This window comes from Myotis myotis, unplaced genomic scaffold, assembly GCF_014108235.1.
Source record: "Myotis myotis isolate mMyoMyo1 unplaced genomic scaffold, mMyoMyo1.p scaffold_m19_p_4, whole genome shotgun sequence".
Taxonomy (NCBI): Eukaryota; Metazoa; Chordata; class Mammalia; order Chiroptera; family Vespertilionidae; genus Myotis; species Myotis myotis.
The window spans coordinates 8,737,320-8,757,158 of record NW_023416346.1 but is presented as its reverse complement, the minus strand read 5'-3'; the positions used below and the strand labels follow the sequence as shown (position 1 = coordinate 8,757,158).

The following is a 19,839-nucleotide window of genomic DNA, read 5'->3' as shown; positions in this document are numbered from 1 at the left end:
TTGTAAGTTTAATGGCCTAGAATGGCACTGTCCAGTTTGGTAGCTACTAGCCACATGTGGTCTCTGAGCACTGGAAGCATGACTAGTCCTAACTGTAATGTGCTGAAAGTTAAAACACGTTGGATTTCAAGACTTAGTACAAAACAATATCTCACTAATACTTTTGTATACCAATTACACATTAAAATGGTAATATGGCAGCTATATTAAGTTAAATAAAATATATTGAAATTAATTGCATATGTTTTATTTTTTTAATGTGGCTACTAGAGAATTTAAAAGCATATGTGGCTGGCATATTGGACAGTGCTGGACTGGAATGATTTTTGCTTCCTTACTAAGAACTGTTTATAACCACCTTTTTAAAAATAGCAAGTCTTGCCCTGGCCAGTGTGACTCAGTTGTTTGGGCCTCATCCAGTGCACCAAAAGGTTGCCAGTTCAATTTCTGATCAGGACATATGCCTGGGTTGCAGGCTCATCCCCAGTAGTGGGCTTGTGGGAGGCAGCCAATAGATGTTACGCTCTCATATAGATGTTTCTCTCCCCTTCCCTTCCTCTCTCTAAAAATCAATAAAAAAAAATATCGTCTTTTAAAAAAAATAGCTTTCTTGCAGTACAATTTACATACCATAAAATTCACGCATTTTAAGTATACAGTTGAGCAAATTTACAGAGTTGTGTTACACCATCGCCACAATCCAGTTTTAGAACATTTTTATCACCCCAAAAAGGTACTTCATGTCCATGTCCTTTTGCAGTCAATCTCCATTCCAAACCTTCGTCCCAAACAACCACTAATCTGCCTTCTATTTCTACAGATTTGTCTCTTGTAGATAGTTTATATAAATATAATAATATGTAGTCTTTTGTGTCTGGCTTCTTTCATTTAGCATAATCTTTTCAAAGTTCATATTACAGCCTGTGTCAGAACTTTGTTTCTTTTTATAATGGAACTAGAGGCCCAGTGCATGAAATTCGTGCGGGGGGGGGGGGGGGCGTCAGCCTGGCCTGTGCCCTCTCACAGTCTGGGACCCCTCAGGGGATGTCCGCCTGCCGGCTTAGGCCCGCTCCCCAAGAGCCTAAGCCAGCAGTCGCACATCCCTCTCGCAGTCTGGGACCCCTCGCCCCTTACCTAAGCCAGCAGTCGGACATCCTCAATGCTGCTGTGGAGGCGGGAGAGGCTCCTGCCACTGCTGCTGTGCTTGCCAGCCATCAGCCCAGCTTCTGGCTGAGCAGTGCATCCCCCTGTGGGAGCGCACTGACCATCAGGGGGCAGCTCCTGCATTGAGCATCTGCCCCCTGGTGGTCAGTGTGTGTCATAGCAACTAGTCGTTCTGGTTGTTCCACTGTAACGGTCGCTTAGGCCTTTATACAGATAATTTTCCATTGTAGGGGTATACCATGTTTTGTTTATCATTCACCAGTTGATGGACATTGCCAACATGAGGGGGTAGGTTGAGACAAAGAGTCGGGAGCATTAGGTTCTATTTCTGGCTCTGCTATTTGAGACTTCTCTGGGACTCATTTTTCACATCTTTAAAATTAAGGCTGGAACTAGATCATTCAACAGATATTGCTAGAACTCCCTCTGTGTGCAAGGCCTCTGGTCATCACCCCAAAGGTAGATAATCCTGTCCCTGCCCTACGGGTATGCACAGATGGGTGGAGGACAGGTAACAAGTAGGATAAAATGTTAGAGGTGCTACAAAAGAAAACAGACTGGGTCCTTAGGAAGGCGGTCACAAAAGCACAAAGGAAGGAAGAGGAAGAATTTGCCTGTCTGGCCATGGCTCTATCACGTGGAAATAGGGATTCAAGTGAGGGCTTCTCAGTAGGGTCAGATTCGCATTTTTTGGAACTTCTAGTGGTTGATAATGGGGCCCAGTGCTATAATACAGGCAAGAAATGCTAATGTTGCCTCTAAGTAGGGATAGATTTAAGAAGAAAATGTATTGGAGGTGGGGGTTGATGCGTGACCTGAATAAATATGTAGGTGTTTTCACTAATGGGAAGATTCAGTATTGTTAGGATATTAATTCTCTCCACATTAATCTAGAATCCTAGCAGAGGAATTGTTGGATTGAAGGATATAAATATCTTAGGTTTTTGATATTTATTAGCAGTTTTGCTTTCTAGAGAGTAGAGGTTATTTGTCCCCTCATTGACACTGTACCTATTTCACTTTGTCTTTATCAGCATTGAATATTCATCTTAGAAAACTTTATGAGACTTCTCGGTAAAGATGGTGAATTAAACATAAAGATGGATACTTCCATTCTATACTGAAACTCCACTAAAATGGCACAGAGGGTTTTTATTTAAGGTAAAAAAAACAGATGGAAAAACAAGAGAGAAGACAATGATAAACAAAATGCTTGAAACTAGAAAACGAGAAAATTCATTCTTAAGTCAGTACTGGTATATCTGAGAACCAACCTGATTTATACCTCACAATCCCCCAAAAGTTTAATAGTTGGTGGCACCAGGCATTCTGGGAATAAAGAGAATGAGGTGAAAATAAGGATTGGTTCATGTCTCTATAAGAAGCTGTGAGATACCCTCCCATTCTGGGCAGCTGGAAATACGACCCTCCCTCACTCCAGCAACAGACAGGAAATTTACTTTTGAAGAGGTTAAAATAGATCTCTGGATTGAGATATTCTAGGTACAGTTGAGGGTCGAGGTACAGTGAAAATAATAGGAGTTCTTGTTGTATGCAGACTGGATGCTGAGGTTCCCAGCCATATTCCTCTACTTGGCTCTCAGAACACTGGCAGTCACACTTTTTTCCCTCAGGAATCTGGCCCAAAAGGAAAAACCTAGAGTTTCCCAAACTGAATGGCTCAGCCAGATCACCCTACAATGAAGCTCACAGTTGACAAAATTAACTATGCTTTCAGAGTTTCTATTCATTTTTTTCATTTCTTACTCTTAAATATAAGTAGCCACAAATTAACATACAATCAAGGAAACAAAATGGAACCAAACGGGGAAAAAGCAACCTGGAGAAACAGCATAGGCAGGGAGAAGTAAACTTTAAAAAGGAAAAGAAAATAAACCTCATTAGTAACTTTAGAGATGAGCATATATTGCAAACATGAAATAAGAACAATTACTATTTTAAAAGAGCATACAGAGAACAAAAAAGAGCTCTTGGAAATTAAAATTATGCTAGCAAAACTGAAAAATTTAAAAAAATCAAAAAATGTTAGAAGATGAATAATTAAGGAAATCTCCCAGAAAAGAAAAAAATAGGATAAAAAGATAAATATGGACAAATGTAGAGAAAATTACAGAATTTATTTAGGAGGCTCAATAAATAATAGGAGTTCTGAAAAGAAAATACAGAAAAACTGAAAGGATCAAGTCGTTAATGAAATCATTGAAGAAAATGTCCCTGAACTGAACGACTGAGTTTCTGGAGTCAAAGGGCCTACCCAGTACGTGAATGAAAATGGACCTACACCAAGGTATATCTGGTGGATTTTCATGTTAAACACTGGGACCAGAAAAATCCTACAAGCTTTCTGAGAGAGAAAACAGGTTTAATTCAAAGCATTAGTAATCAGCCGAAACCGGTTTGGCTCAGTGGATAGAGCGTCGGCCTGCGGACTGAAGGGTCCCAGGTTTGATTCCGGTCAGGGGCATGTGCCTTGGTTGCGGGCGCATCCCCGGTGGGAGAAGTGCAGGAGGCGGCTGATCGATGATTCTCTCTCATCGATGTTTCTAACTCTCTATCTCCTTTCCTCTCTGTAAAACATCAATAAAATATATTAAAAAAAAAAAAGCATTAGTAATCAGAATGGCATCAGAGTTTTCAAAATAATACTGGAATCTAGAAGACTAGAGCCATGCCTTCAAATGATTTTCAACTTAGGATTCTATATGCAATTTAAAAAAAACAAAACAAAAACAAAAAAACTCTTCCCATCGTTTCTCAGTAAGCTAGAGAAGAGAATGTGCAATATAGCACAGCAAAGGAATAAATCAAAAACCAAGAAAGAGGAAAACGTGGGATCTGGGAACACAGGTGATCCTTCACAGGAGAGTGATAATCCAGGAGGGACAGCTGGTCCAGATTGGAACAGATCATAAGGCTCCATGAGAGGCTTACAGAAATGTGAAAACATAGAGAGCAGAGTTGGACACTTGTCCAAAAGGTAGGGATTAAATTACTAATACATGCGTAGAAAATTAAGCAAATTGAGATGTAGGCTGTTTCTGATTTAGCCTAGAGGCATGTTGTCCAGTATTAAAGTGAATGCCAAAATAAGAAGAGGTGAAAGCAGTTGGCTCTGGGGAGTGGAGAATGGCAGGGTCTAGTGGTTTTATAACAAACGCCGTAGAACCATTTGGCTCTTGAAGCTGCATATATGACTGATAAAAATATTCTAATGAAAAAACCTTGACTAGCTTAATGAAAGGTGATATTTTAAATTTTTATAAAAATTACTAGTGAGGCTGAAATATTTTGGTGTGTACAGTTCTTACTTTTAACTCCAATTTTCCTGTCATCTGTCAACACAAAACCTTGAGATCTAGAGACCAGTGGTCAGTCCTTTCACAGTTTGAGGGTCTGGGAATCTGTTGTCAGACTGTGTTCCTCAGGCTTTCCTTTGTCTCCATAAGTACCCTGCACTTACTATAGATCAGGTTTCTGCAGACGGTGGAAAACGTCTGTCTCAGTGATTTTGGCCTTTCTTTCTCAGGTTGTCCGCACCAACCAGTGTGCAGGAGAATTCGTCATTACCTTCCCTCGTGCTTACCACAGTGGCTTCAACCAAGGCTACAATTTTGCTGAGGCTGTCAACTTTTGCACTGCTGACTGGGTGAGTCCGGAGTGTGGTAGGCTGGAAGGGAGAAGCAGGAGGAGGGTTATGGGGAAGCTGAGGCACCGCGGGTCTCCACATTTGACCAAACTCAACTTTGAACCTGTCCACAGTTGCCAGCTGGGCGCCAGTGCATAGAGCACTACCGCCGACTCCGTAGATACTGTGTCTTCTCCCATGAGGAGCTCATATGCAAGATGGCTGCCTGCCCAGAGAAGCTGGACCTGAACCTGGCAGCAGCTGTGCATAAGGAGATGTTCATCATGGTCCAGGAGGAGCGGCGTCTACGAAAGGCTCTGCTGGAAAAAGTGAGTGGTGGGGAGAGTGCCCTGGATCAGACATCCTAGCATGGCAGAGTCGGGGGAAGGAGGGGTGGCCCCAAGAAGTAACTGTAACTTCTATTCTCAGGGAGTAGTAAAAAGAGCTAGATGCGTCTGGATGGGGAACTACATCCCGTTCCCTGCTCTCCCATTTACCAACAACCACAAGGAAGTTAATTTACTTCACTGAATATCAGAATCCCTGTCTGAAAAACAGGGATTATAATAGTGCTTATCTTTTTGGTTTGTTTTTATTTTTAACTAGAGGCTTGGTGCACAAAATTCATGCACCCGGGGCGAGGGGGTCCCCTCAGCCCTGTCTGCACCCCTTCGCAGTCTGAGAGCCCTTGGTGGATGCCCGACTGATGGCTTAGGCCAGCCATGGGCAAACTACGGCCCGCGGGCCGAATCCGGCCCATTTGAAATGAATAAAACTAAAAAAAAAAAAAAAAAAAAAGACCGTACCCTTTTATGTAATGATGTTTACTTTGAATTTATATTAGTTCACACAAACACTCCATCCATGCTTTTCCAGCCCTCCGGTCCAGTTTAAGAACCCATTGTGGCCCTCGAGTCAAAAAGTTTGCCCACCTCTGACTTAGGCCTTAGCACTGCCTTGGAGGCAGAAGAGGCTCCCGCCACCGCACTTACCAGCCTTGAGCCTGGCTCAGGGCTTCTGGCTGAGCGGTGCTCCCCCTGTGGGAGCGCACTGACCACCAGAGGGCAGCTCCTGCGTTGAGTGTCTGATGGTCAGTGCACGTCATAGCGACCAGTCATTCCACCATTTGGTTGATTTGCATATTAGCCTTTTATTATATAGGATGTTTTTATTGGTTTCAGAGAGAGGAAGGGAGAGAAAGAGAGAGGGAGAGCATCAATGATGAGAGAGAATCATTGATTGGCTGCCTCCTGCACGCCCTCTACTGGGGATCGAGCCCAAAACCCTGGGCATGTGCCCTGACCGGGAATCAAACCGGCGACCTCTCAGTTCATGGGTTGGCACTCAACCACGGAGCCACACTGACTCAGTGCTTACCTTTTTGAAAGCTGTGTAGATTAACATGTATATTAAGTAACTGAGCCATAGCAAGTGCTAGTATAGCTGCTATTCATTATTATTTAAATAACCCAGCAAGGAAGACTGGCATATGCAGATTGGCTGGATGGCCTTTTCAAGTCACTTAACCTCTCATAGTCTCACTTTCCCACACTGTAAAATGGAAATAAATCCTTCACTTACAAGGTGGTAAAGCATGAGTAAGGTGACTTGTGTCAAAGCATCTGTAGTAATAGCATCTGTAGCATTTGCTGTGTAGCAGCTGCTGCTATTGGTAATATTAATACATGAAGAAAATGGTTGAAATGTGGAACACTTCTTAGGAAATGCCATTTTATTACATTCAGATGGTTTGATAGCTCACACTAAAGTAAAATCACCAAGTAGAGGGCAGCCCTCCTTGAATAGATTTCTCATAAGCATGTGTCAATTGTGTGTGTAGATGAGTATAGTTCAGCTGCCTTCTTAAAAGCACCACACTTGCCCAGTTGAATTGTTGGTTTTTTTTGCCATTGAGTTGTATATTTGTATCTTTGTATATTCTGAATATTAACCTTTTATATGGTTTGCAAATATTTTCTGTCATTCCATATTTGGCTTTTCATTTTGTTGATTATATTTATTTTTTGCTGTGCAGAAGCTTTCTAGTTTTGGTTTAGTCCCAATTATTTTTGCTTTTTATTTGAGCTTTTGGTGTCATGCAAAAAAATTGTTGCCAAGACCAATGTCAGGGAGATGTTTTTCTTATGTTTTCTTGTAGGATTTTTATGGTTTCGGGTCTTCTGTTTATGTCTTTAATCTATTTCAAGTTACTTTTTGTGAGTGGTGTAAGATAGGGTCCAGTTTCATTCTTTTGCATGTGATTATCTACTTTTCCCAGCACCATTTATTAAAGAGACTATTACTTCCCCATTGAATAGTCTGGGCTCCCTTGTCAAAAATATTAGTTGACAGTATATATGTAGGGGTTTATTTCAGGGCTCTCAAGTCTGTTTCATTGGCCTATGTGCCTGTTTTTATGCCAGTACCATGCTGTTTTGATTACTATAGCCTTGTAGTATAGTTTGAAATCAGGAACTGTGTTACCTCCAGCTTTGTTCTTCTTTCACAAGATTGCTTTGGCTATTTGGCTTTTATATGATTCCACTTATTCTAAGTGTTAAGATACTTTTCTAAGTCCTTAGTTGCTTTATCTTTGTTAATCCTCATAACAACCCAATGAGACTGGTACCATTATCTCCATTTTACAAGACCTAAAGAGGTTTAAATAATTTATTCAAGATCACACAGCTAATAAGTGGCCAAGTGGGATTTGTAATATGCACTGGACATCATATTTTATGTAAAGAATAGGTGTTAAAGAAATACAAGATAAAAACTGTTAAGAATCCAAATGTCCCTTTAAAATCCCTGAAATTGCCCATAATGATAGCGTTGTATTATCTTTCAATTCCTCCCACTAAGCCAGCTTGTCCTCCATTTTTTGGAATGGATTGCTTTTTCTTCATCTGAGCAACAGATGAAGTCATTGCTTATTAGGTTTTGGGGAAAAATTGTATCTTTAAACAGTGGAGACAGGCCCAGGTTTTATTTCTGGAACTTATGTATGTGCACGCAGTGAGGCCTGCCTGCTAAGCTGCCAGCACAGTGCCTGGAACACAGTAGGTGCTGAGTGGCTAGAAGCCAGCCTCGTTCCCCAGTGCATGGCCTTTCTCCTGCCTACTCCCACACCTTGCCACCTCTCTGGCGCCTTGGTTACCACTTTCCTTATGTTCTTCCACCCAAAAGGCCCTTATAGCTGATGCCAATTGTACCTCATTGTTCCGTTCAGCCCACACTGATCTTCCCCTGGGCTGTCTGATTCTCCCAGCTGTGAGAGTCTGGACTTCATAGAGGCAGGGTGCTCCTTGAAGTCTGAGCTTCCCCCCCCCCCCCAGCTCTCAGCATAGCTTGGTTTCTAACACAGGGCTCAGTGGTGGCTGAGATGTGGGCCCTGTTCTGGTTCCATATAATAAGCGTGGGTCGAACTGCCCCCAGGGCATCACTGAAGCTGAGCGAGAAGCTTTCGAGCTGCTCCCGGATGATGAGCGCCAGTGCATCAAGTGTAAGACCACGTGCTTCCTATCAGCCCTGGCCTGCTACGACTGTCCAGACGGCCTTGTCTGCCTTTCCCACATCAATGACCTCTGCAAGTGCTCCAGTAGCCGGCAGTACCTGCGGTGAGCAGGGGGGCCTACCTGGAGGAAGTGGGCCGAGGAGGGAGATGCAGAGCGGGGCGAGAGGTGCTCTTCTCTGCCCTCTTCCTCCAGGTATCGCTACACCTTGGATGAGCTCCCTGCCATGCTACATAAGCTGAAGGTTCGGGCTGAGTCCTTTGACACCTGGGCCAACAAAGTGCGAGTGGCCCTGGAGGTGGAGGATGGGCGGAAGCGCAGTGAGTGATGGGGGGGTCGGAGGGACTCCACAGGCAAGTTCTACTCCCTTTTCTTCTGTGCCCCCACCCTCTTGCTCTACCTTTACTCAATGCTGCCTACTCCTTGATGCTCTCATTCTCTCTCCAGGCCTTGAAGAGCTGAGAGCACTGGAGTCTGAGGCCCGTGAGCGGAGGTTCCCGAACAGTGAGCTGCTGCAACGACTAAAGAACTGCCTGAGTGAGGCAGAGGCTTGTGTGTCCCGGGCACTGGGCCTGGTCAGCGGCCAGGAAGCTGGGTATGGCATCATGAGGTGTTGGGCGCACGTGGCACCTAGGAAAAGTGCTGCGAGGGATGGACTCTGAGTGCCACCAGGCAGGCGACAGCAGTAGGAAGCTGACAAGTTCAAGGTGGTCTGGGAGGTGATGGGGGGAGGGCAGAGAGACCAGACAATTAGAATGGAGAAGAGTATCTTGGTCCTAAGAAAGCTAGAAATGTCCCTTTATTTCAATACCTGGGGGAGATCTCAGACAGGCTGAGGGAGCATGTGGGCAGGAAGGACTGGTGGAAGGCTTAGGGGCTTACTGACAGCTCACAGTAGAGGATGGGTTGAAAAGTCCAGCTTCTGTGACCATCAATGAATTTCTAAGCCCCCCCTTCCCAAATGTATCCTATATTCCTCTCTTATCGTTGTTAATCCTCATAACAACCTAGTGAGGATAGTACCGTTATCTCCATTTTAGAAGGTAAGGGAACAAGTGTTCTCCTCATATGAATGCACTTGAATCTGGGAACCCTCCCTCCACCCTAGGGAAGCTGAAGCATGAGAGATCAAAGTGGGAAGTTGTGAGGAAAAGTGTTAGGTCTCAGCAAAGACATGGAAGGAGGGGACTTGAAACCCCACATGTGAAACTTCACAGTCCCCACAGGGTAGCTGATGTACAGATGACCCTGGCCGAGCTCCGGGCCTTTCTGGACCAGATGAGCAACCTGCCGTGCGCCATGCACCAGATTGGAGATGTTAAGGTAAGTAGAGGTGGTCTTGGAGTGCCCCTGAATGCTGAGGCGGGTTGAGGGACCTGGGCAGCCAGCCACGCTTGGCTCCCTTAAAAGGCATCAATATTCAGGCAAGACATGTGAGAAAATAATGGGAAGCAGGAGGCCAAAGCTCTTGTGACTGCCTCTTAGGGCTGGGATGTGAGGGACAGGTGGCAAAGGCATGAGTATAGAATGCAAAATCAAGGGAAGGTTTCCTGGTGGAGGTAAAAGAGGAGAAGGAGGAAGTACGAGGGTGTTTGTGAGCCTGGGGAGCTGAGCCAAGCTGAGGAAGGTAAGAGTGGGATGGAGAAAGCCATGGGCACTGGTGTGAGTGGAGGGGCTTGTGAGGGCCAAGCATAGCAGAGCGAGGAGGGTGTCCTGGTGCTGTACCTCAGAACCCTCTGGGGACTTAAATAAGCAGAGACTCCTCACCAGCCCCTATTACGAATCTTGGGGTGGGGCCCAGGAATCTGCATTTTTAACAAATCCCCCAAGGGTATTCACATAGGCAGTGAGTGTTAGGGACCAGTGTCTCGGGGCACGGTGAGGGAGGGGAGCCCAGCTCATGTTAGGTTGTCTTCCCAATACTGAAGGCTGAGAAGGTAGGTGGGCGGGAGATCTGGTGGTGGCACCTGGAAGCGAGCCCAGCTGAAGGGTGTGTTCTTCATCTGTGCCCCGGTAGGGTGTTCTGGACCAGGTGGAGGCCTACCAGGCTGAGGCCCGTGAGGCCCTGGCCTCACTGCCCTCCAGCCCAGGGCTCCTGCAGTCCTTGTTGGAGAGAGGGCGGCAGCTGGGAGTGGAGGTGCCCGAGGCCCAGCAGCTCCAGCGGCAGGTGGAACAGGCGCGGTGGCTGGATGAGGTGAAACGCACGTTGGCCCCCTCAGCCCGAAGGGGCACCCTGGCTGTCATGCGAGGACTGCTGGTGGCGGGTGCCAGTGTAGCCCCTAGCCCCGCTGTGGATAAGGCCCGGGCCGAGCTGCAGGAGCTGCTGACCATCGCCGAACGCTGGGAGGAGAAGGCCCACCTCTGTCTGGAGGCCAGGTGAGTTTCTGGTGCTGGGACCAGCCTCTTCCCCTCTCTGCCCTTCCCCAACCTTCGGAGTTAGTAGAGAAGCTGAAGATGATTCCTGTGGGTGGCCTTGGGTACCAGGCTCCTGTGTTGGTGTATTGACTCTCCTTCCCTTTTTCGTTCCCTATCTTATCTTTAAAAAAAAAAACACAAAAAAACAAAACTCCGTATACACATAGAGGCAGACAGTCTTTGTGGGGAAGCAGAGGTGGACAGTCCGCATGTACGGAGGACTCCCTTTGCAGGTGCACACGAGCACAAGCACCGACAGGCAGATGGACACACATCGGTAGAAAAAACATCACACACAGGGCAACCTGACAAAGTACAGCCCAAGGTTGTGTGTGTAGGCGCTGCCAGCAGTGACTGGCAGCCACCCGTAGGCACAATACATGCAAGTAGGCGCACGTGGCAGCCCCAGGGGCTCACACCGCTGTGTCTGGTAGTCAGGCTGGGTTTCTGGTCAGACAGACCACCCCAGACTGAGGCCTCTTTTTTCCCTACCTTCAGGCAGAAGCATCCACCAGCCACACTCGAGGCCATAATCCATGAGGCAGAAAACATTCCTGTTCACCTGCCCAACATCCAGGCTCTCAAGGAGGCTCTTGCTAAGGCCCGGGCCTGGATTGCTGATGTGGATGAGATCCAAGTGAGGACCGTGTCGCCTCCCTCTCCCTCCACCCCAGACCTTCAAGCCAACCAGGAGAGATGCCATATATTGGGTTGTGGGTGGGGTTGGCTTGGCCAGAGAGAGGCAAAATGTGCTTAGTGAGCAGCCTGAGGAGGGGTTGTGAGACTGGCCTAAGAGAAGAGAGGAGGCTGATGAGGGTGAGAATGGTGGGGGCAGGGCAGGTAGAAGAGGCAAAGCACAATAAAAGAACTGGTGGGCCTGGGGGCGGACTGGATGTGTGGGGGCTGAGCCACTGGCTATAGGAGTTCTAGGGAGTGCTTGTCTTAGGTCGAGCCCGGTTTTATGCTGCCTCTGCATTGTGAAGTCTGCTCCATCTTCCCAGCTCAGGGCCGGACACAGGGCAGCCTGAGTAGATAGATGTTGGCATGTTGAATTGAGCTTTGTCTTGCCCCTGTCCCAGAACGGTGACCACTATCCCTGCTTGGATGATTTGGAGGGCCTGGTGGCCGTGGGCCGGGACCTACCCGTGGGGTTGGAGGAGCTGAGGCAGCTAGAGCTGCAGGTGCTGACGGCACACTCCTGGCGGGAGAAGGCCTCAAAGACCTTCCTCAAGAAGAATTCCTGCTACACGCTCCTGGAGGTGAGACGGGACCTGACCCCAGCTTCCCCACCTCTGGCCTGGCTGGCATGAGAAGAACATGGGGGCTTGGGGGTTCTGGGGAGGGAAGGGAAGGGCAGGGGAAGCCCATCATGCCCCCTCTGCCTGCCTCAGGTGCTCTGCCCATGTGCAGACGCCGGCTCGGACAGCACCAAGCGCAGCCGGTGGATGGAGAAGGAGCTGGGGTTGTACAAGTCTGACACAGAGCTGCTGGGGCTGTCTGCACAGGACCTCAGGGACCCAGGCTCTGTGGTAAGGAGCTTGGGCCGGATGGGGAGAGCTGGGTGGCCACAGGCAGACCACTTGCACCCTGGGCCTAGTTCTCCCGGTTAGGGGTGGGGTGTTTATGGCATCAGACAAGGGAGGGGCTGGGCTGCTGACCTGTTCTCCCTGTCCTGGGCACGGCATGGCAGATCGTGGCCTTCAAGGAGGGGGAACAGAAGGAGAAGGAGGGCATCCTGCAGCTGCGACGCACCAACTCCGCCAAGCCCAGTCCCCTGGCATCATCGACCACGGCTGCCTCGGCAAACTCCATCTGTGTGTGTGGGCAGGTGCCAGCCGGGGCGGGAGCTCTGCGGTGTGACTTGTGTCAGGACTGGTTCCACGGGCGATGTGTGTCGGTACCCCGCCTCCTCAACTCCCTGAGGCCCAGTCCCCCCTCATCCCCACTGCTGGCCTGGTGGGAGTGGGACACCAAATTCTTATGTCCGCTGTGTATGCGCTCCCGGCGGCCGCGCCTGGAGACCATCCTGGCCCTGCTGGTAGCCCTGCAGAGACTGCCCGTGCGGCTGCCTGAGGGCGAGGCCTTGCAGTGCCTCACAGAGAGGGCCATCAGCTGGCAAGGCCGTGCCAGGCAGGCTCTGGCCTCTGAGGACGTTTCTGCCCTGTTGGGACGGCTGACTGAACTGCGCCAGCGGCTACAGGCTGAACCCAGGCCCGAGGAGCCCCCTACCCTCCCTTCAGCCCCTGCCTCTGACCCTCTCAGAGAAGGCAGTGGCAAGGATATGCCTAAGGTGAGCTGCCCAGCCCAGCTATTGTCCCCAAATTCCTTTTTCTAACCCCCACCCCTGTGTAGGCTCCAGCCCTGTCCCTGATCTCTGACCTTCCACCTCCCTTGGCCCACCCACCCTGCCCCATTCTATATTCTGTCCAGATGCCTGGACTGTTCCCCACTGGCAGCCTGTGGCTGCCTTTCCACTCCAGGAGTGGGGAGCCCCAAGTGTCGGGTTGTGGGGAAGACCAGAGCCTGGTTCTTCAGTTACCCTTCCCCACTCTTGCTCTCCCTGCCAGGCCCAGGGGTTGGAGAACGGAGACAGCGTGACCAGTCCTGAGAAGGTAGCCCCGGGGGAAGGCTCAGGTAAGAGAGGTAGGTGTAGATGCGAGCAGGCTGTGTACTGCATGTCAGCAGACTTGACTCACGTGGTCCTGGGCTCTGTCGTGGTGGTGGGGAGGCGATCAGGGGCAGCCTCTAACCCAGCCTGTCTCCACAACGCCCCCAGACCTGGAGCTGCTGTCCTCGCTGTTGCCACAGTTGACTGGCCCCGTGTTGGAGCTGCCTGAGGCAACCCGGGCCCCCCTGGAGGAGCTCATGTTGGAGGGGGACCTGCTTGAGGTGACCCTGGATGAGAACCACAGCATCTGGCAGCTGCTGCAGGCTGGGCAGCCTCCAGACCTGGAGCGGATCCGCACACTTCTGGAGGTGAGGAAGGGACTGTGGGCAGGGCCAGGAGGTCAGGCCAAGCAGCCAGGGAGCCCAGGCCTGACCACTGGCCCACACCTCTTTCTGCCCATCTGTGATCACAGCTGGAGAAGGCAGAGCGCCATGGGAGCCGGGGCCGGGGCCGGGCGTTGGAGAGGCGGCGGCGGCGGAAGGTGGATCGGGGTGGGGAGGGTGATGACCCAGCCCGAGAGGAGCTAGAGCCAAAGAGGGTCCGGAGCTCAGGGCCAGAGGCCGAGGAGGCCCAGGAGGAGGAGGAGCTGGAGGAGGAGACGGGTGCTGAGGGTCCTCCCCAACCCCTGCCCACCACTGGCAGCCCCAGCACCCAAGAGAACCAGAATGGCTTGGAGCCAGCCCCAGGGGCCAGTTCGGGCCCCTCAGCCCCTTTCTCCACTCTGACTCCACGGCTGCCCGTGCCCTGCCCACAGCAGCCGCCTCAGCAACAGTCGTGACAGTGGCTGAGCCTGGCACAGACCCCGACAGAGACCCCCCCTTGGCCTCAAGGATCCTCTTTCTGACCATCAAGCCTGCTTCTTGGGAGGTGGGCGAGTAGGGGGGATGGCCACCCCCCACCTCAGCCCACCCCTGAGTCCCTTGACTTTTATATTCTGACTCCAAGGTATTGTTTAGACCTCAGCTCCTGGGGGCCGGCCCCTGGAGTCCCCCTCCCTGGTAGCCTCTAACCAGCATTCCCAGACACCTGAGGCAGATGGACAGATGGATGGGCAGGGGGACCGGGGGTGGCTGAGGCTGGGCCAGCACCATTCCAGAGACAAGGCCAGTGCATATGCAAACTGGGGGACTCTCCTCTCCCTCACCCCAGTTCCAGCCCTGGCCAGGCCAGGCTACACTAACCTCCCCTCCCCCTCACTCTCCCCTTGCCCTTCCTCACTTTCCCCTCGCCTTCCTCCCCCTTCTCCTGACTGATCCACCCAGGAGGAGGAAACCACATAGCTGTGCTCACAGTGTCTTTTAAATGATTTGGTCGGGGAGCTAGCAGGGCTCCCTGCAATCTGAAGAAAGCTTTTGGTGCTTGTCCTCACAGCCACCGGACCTTCCCTCCCCGTCCCGCCCCGTCTCCTTTCCTCCTCCTGGGTTCCTGTTGTAATAAAACAAGATTGTTGGTGTGTAATTAATTTGTTCAAAAGAAAACAAAAAGCAAAACAAGAAACTTGGTTCCAGCTGAAGCCTATTTTAATTTTATTTTATTATTTTCCTCTTGTTAGAAATAAAACCCTTAGCAACGTTTTTTGGAAACATGTTTCTGAAGTGCATTTCTCTTCGAAGGGGAGAACAGTGAGTCCTCCATCGCCCGTCAGTGGAGCAGCTGCCTGGCTGGCTGCTGGGCTCTGGAACCGAGTTCCACCAGGTTCTCCTTACCTGGAGGGAGGACATCCCGAGTCTCCCCACTTCCCCCAGCCAGTTTCCCCACCTCCCCGCAGATGGCCCTGCACCTCTCGCTTAACTCCTGCCGTTGTCTGTCCTCAAGCCCCAGAGTGATTTTTTGGCTTTATTGAGGTCTCATTTACACACCCTAAAATGTACTGGCTTTAAATGTACAATTCAGTAGATCAGAGGGGTGTTTCTAAAGCGCAGATCTGATCATGTCACTCTACTGCTTAAAACTGTCCGTGATGCTTCATTGCCCTGAAGACCAAGATTATATATAATCTCATTCTTTCTGGAATGCTTCCTGGCCAATCCATACGCCAGTCAGGGACCCTGCCCTGATTTTTCTCCGCCCTCAAGGGTTCTTTTTGCCCCTTGAATGGGACTAAAGCTCAGATGTGTGGTCATTTGCAACCTGAATGCACTTTTGAAAAACAGCTTTATTGTAATGTAATTTACATACTGTGCAGTTCACCCACTTAAACTATACAGTTCAGTGGCTTACATTCCAGTTGTACAACCATCATCGCAAGAGATTTTAGAATTGTTTCATCATTCTAAAAAGGAATTCCACACTCCTTGGGCATCCATCCCTCCCCCCCCCCCCCCCCCCCGTTTCCCATTCCTAGGCCACCAGTAATCTCTATGGATTTGCCTATTTTGAACATTTTATATAAACGGAATCATACAATATGTGATCCTTTGTGACTGTTCTTTCACTCAGCATATTCGAGCCGAATTCACTTTTAAATGTAGATATTGATGGCGTCTTTATTTGGGGCAGATGTTTTCCCCTTCTGGGCCCCAAAGTGAAGGTGGTGGACTGGATTAGGGATCATCACAGGAGGGTGTTTACATGTTTATGTGGGGCTTTGCATGCATGTTCTTCTGGCGAGGAGACTAGCCAGCTTGCATCCCATTTATAAAGGGGTCCTTTTCCCTCCAAAGGCAAGAACGACTCTGGTCCTGAATATTCTGTGTTCACTCTGCCCATGAAGATACAGGAGAGGAAGCCAGAGCAATGGGGCTGCTTCAGGGGGGCAGCCCACGAGCTTCCTGTCGGGCCTGCTTCCACAAGGGCTGTTCCTCCTGGGGGGCTGGGCGCTGCACCAAGGGCTTAAAGGCTAAAGATTGATGCCTGTCTAGCCCAGGAGCCCGGCACACTGCCACTGGCCTTTCTCGTGGGAATGCTCAGTGGGCTCTCTGCTCCACTTGTCTCCATAGGAACCTGGTGGTGAAAGCCCACCTCTTCTGGCAGCTTTGATTGATGGGAGGGTTGGGCTCAGCGCTGCCTCCCTTCATCTTGTAATTGGGAGGCCCTGTGCTGGACAAGTAAGGGAAGCAGGGACCCCTGGACAATTCTGTCCTGGACCCAGTTTGACCCCAGGCCCCAATTCAGGGGGGGGAAGCTGCCCTTCTGTCTGCCCACCTATATGGGATTGACCCTGAAAGAGGGTTGGAGGAGATGACTTCAGAAGAGAGGCATGAGAGCTGAGACAGGAACAAGAAGTGGCCTGACGGGAGGAAGAGGGTGCCTACAACCTGTAGCAGTTCCCAGGCTGGAGCACTGCTGGGCCCTCAGCAGTTTCCAGACTTTCCCATCTTACCACTGCCCTTGCCTCGGGATATGCACGCCATGAGCTCTGCAGGAGAGGCCCTAGCCCCCATTGTGCAAGACCCAGATCAAATGTGACCCCTTCCAGCCCTGGCCATTTGGCTCAGTCGGTTGGAGCATCATCCTGTACACCAAAAGGTGGGGTCGATCCTCAGGGCGCATATAGGAGGCAACCAATTGATGTTTCTCATGTCGATGTTTCTAAAATCAATAATAAAAATGTGACGCCTTCCAGAGAGCTTGCTCTGGTTGCAGATCTGTTCCTCTTTCCCAGACACTCCCCGAATGACTCCTGGGGTAGGCGTGGCGGGGAGCAGATGAGTGGGAGGTGAGGAGAAAGGATCGGGGAAGCAGAGGGTACCTTCAGTCATTTTCTACCATAGAGACTACCTTGCTGCTATGTTCTTCCAAGTTGCACACCCCCCCCGCCCCTCCTCCCCCCCCCCCCCCCCCCCGGTATAGCTCCTGAGTCCACAGGTGATAAGGGGATGGGAAGAGACATCACTTCTAACAACTAACCCAACTAACCCAACGCCTTCTCTCAGGCCCAACCAACCCCTCCCTTCCCCCTCCCTAGTGCCTCCACTGTGTCTTGTGGCATCTGAAACACTAGGGTTAACAGGTCTGTCTCTCCCATCCCCAAGCTCCCCATAGTGGGAGCTGCTACAGGGAAAGCAAGGCCTGCGTCCTCTGTCCCCACTTCCAGTCAGGCCTGCAGAGTCTGGGCTAAGAAGGGGAAGACCAGAGCAGTTGGAACCCCACACTGCATGTGAACTCTGTTCATTGCATAAAGCTCATTGGTAAGGGTGCTCCCCCATGGGAGTGGGTTATAGGATCTGAGACCTATGGTCACTGGAGTCCTGAAGGGGAGACAATGGCCATGCTTCCCGGAAGTCCTGAAATTGTGATTGAAGAGGGGTTGCAAGGCAGAGAGACAGGGTCCCTGCTCCTGGGACACTCTGATTACAGGAAAGGGAAGGGAGCAGCCCCTTGTGAAGCCCTCCTGAGTGCCAAGTTCCGCATGAGATACTTGATGAAGTTCCTGTCAGACATGCAGGAAACAGACTCCTCAAAAAGCAGACCTGGCCCAGGCAGATCAGCCTGGCAGAGCTGGGATTCCCACCAAGTCTCTGTGAACCTACAGCCTGTGCTGCATGACAGAAGGGGTTCAAGGTAATCATCCTGCTCCCTAGGAAATCCTTCACAGTGCTGTGGCAGGTGGCAACTCTGGTGCTATAGCCAGATTGGCCTTGTTAGGCAAAAGTCCATATTGTTGAACTTGTGCATAACCTCCATGCTGGCCTATACTCCTTATGTACTGCTGTGTAACAGATTACTTCAAAACCTTAGTGGCACAAAACAATGAGTATCCCACAGATCCTGGAGGTCACAAATCTGGGCACAATGTAGCTGGGATTCTATTTCAGGGTGTCAGCTGTGCTGTAGTCGTGTATCTCAAGGCTTGACTGGGGAAGGATCTGCATCCAAGGTTACCTGGCTCTCACAGAATTCAGTACCTTGTGGGTTGTTGGACGGAGAACCTCAGTTTCTGTCTAGCTGTTGGTGGGAGGTCACCCTCAGTTTCGTTATAAAGTGGACCTTTCCGTAAGGCACCTGATAATATGGCTGCTTGCTTCATCAGACCAATCAAGTGAGGAGAGAGAAAGAGGAGAGGGAGAGGGGGAAGTTAATTGTGCATCTGCAAGGTGGAAGTCACAGTTTTTATAACCCAATCACTGAAGTGAGATCCAATCACTTTGTTTTTTACCCTAACTCTAACCCTAATGTTAACCCTAACCTCAAACTCTAACCTTAACCTCTAACCCTAACACTAACCATACGCTCTAACCCTAATCCTAAACCTAAGATCTAACACTAAACCTAACCTCAAACTCTAACCCTAACCCTAACTCTAAACTCCAACCCTAACCCTAAGCTCTAACCCTAAGTCTAACCCTAAGCTCTACCCCTAACCTCTAACCCTAACCATAACCATAACCTTAAGCTCCAACCCTAACACTAACGCTAACCCTAAGCTCTAACACAACCTAACCTCAAACTCTAACCCTAACCCTAACTCTAAACTCCAACCCTAACCCTAAGCTCTACGCTCTGACCCTAAGCCTAACCCTAAACTCTAACCCTAATCCTAACCTCTAACCCTAACCCTAACTCTAAACTCCAACCCTAACCCTAAGCTCAACGCTCTAACCCTAAGACTAACCCTAAGCTCTAACCCTAATCCTAACCTCAAAACCTAACCCTAAGCTCTAACCCTAACCCTAACACTAACTCTAAGCTCTAACCCTAACCCTAATGCTAACCCTAAACTCTAACCCTAACCCTAAGCCCTAAGCCCTAACCCAAACCCTAACGTCTAACCCTATCCCTAACCTAACCCCTAACTCTATCCCTAACCCTAATCCTAACCCTAACCCTAACCCTAACCTCTAACCCTAGCCCTAACCCTAACCTTAACCTTCCTAAGCCCAGCATGGCTGGCCTGCCCTACCCCCCTGGTCACCTATGAGTTGTTCTCTGGGCCAGGCACTGTTTCCTCACAGCACAAGAAACAGGAAAGCGGGAACATGCTCGTTCCACAAAGAAGTGCTGTGCGAAGAAGCACGGGGTGACATGGGGGGCCAAAAACCCACAGGGACCTCACCTGGGCAGTCATTCTGGATGGCCCAATCCCCTCTTCCCACTCCAGCCCCCGCCACAGCCCCGTGGACCCCAGTGGTCCAGGACAGCAGACCAATCGCTTTGACATCCCATCACTTTTGCAATATTCTACTTATTAGAAGCAAGTCACCAGGTCCAGAGCTCACTCAAGGGGAGGGGATTACACATGGCTGTGAATACCAGGAGGTGAGGATCATTGGGGGCCAACTTGGAAACTGACTACTATCATTCATTCTCTGACCCCAATGATTCACATTCCTTCCACATGCAAAATACATTCACTCCTTCCCAAGGTCTGTAAAAGCCTCATTCTATTTCAGCATTGCCTCAAAGTCCAGAATCTCAGGGGTGAACAAGGCTCCTTGGGTGTATTCCTTAAGTATGGCTCCTTAAGTACTATTTTTCTCCATCCATAGATCTAT

The 19,839-nt window shown here is 49.7% G+C and overlaps 1 protein-coding gene across 6 annotated transcripts in view; it reads left to right on the top strand.

Annotated features, from left to right (window-relative positions):
• The window catches only part of KDM5C (lysine demethylase 5C), a 31,676-nt gene extending 16,688 nt beyond the window's left edge, over nucleotides 1-14,988 (top strand). For 4 of the 6 annotated variants that reach the window (XM_036304384.1, XM_036304380.1, XM_036304379.1 and 1 more), the window contains 14 exons: nucleotides 4,712-4,831; nucleotides 4,945-5,139; nucleotides 8,246-8,427; nucleotides 8,518-8,642; nucleotides 8,770-8,917; nucleotides 9,540-9,645; nucleotides 10,340-10,698; nucleotides 11,236-11,374; nucleotides 11,817-11,996; nucleotides 12,129-12,266; nucleotides 12,428-13,027; nucleotides 13,305-13,380; nucleotides 13,514-13,713; nucleotides 13,818-14,988. In XM_036304384.1, the coding sequence (XP_036160277.1) occupies nucleotides 4,712-4,831; nucleotides 4,945-5,139; nucleotides 8,246-8,427; nucleotides 8,518-8,642; nucleotides 8,770-8,917; nucleotides 9,540-9,645; nucleotides 10,340-10,698; nucleotides 11,236-11,374; nucleotides 11,817-11,996; nucleotides 12,129-12,266; nucleotides 12,428-13,027; nucleotides 13,305-13,380; nucleotides 13,514-13,713; nucleotides 13,818-14,183 (2,934 nt within the window). In that variant the 3' untranslated portion in view covers nucleotides 14,184-14,988. The remainder of the gene's footprint in view (nucleotides 1-4,711; nucleotides 4,832-4,944; nucleotides 5,140-8,245; nucleotides 8,428-8,517; nucleotides 8,643-8,769; nucleotides 8,918-9,539; nucleotides 9,646-10,339; nucleotides 10,699-11,235; nucleotides 11,375-11,816; nucleotides 11,997-12,128; nucleotides 12,267-12,427; nucleotides 13,028-13,304; nucleotides 13,381-13,513; nucleotides 13,714-13,817) is intronic. The other 2 variants (XM_036304383.1, XM_036304382.1) reach the window with 1 other exon arrangement.
• Nucleotides 14,989-19,839: the final 4,851 nt, after the last annotated feature.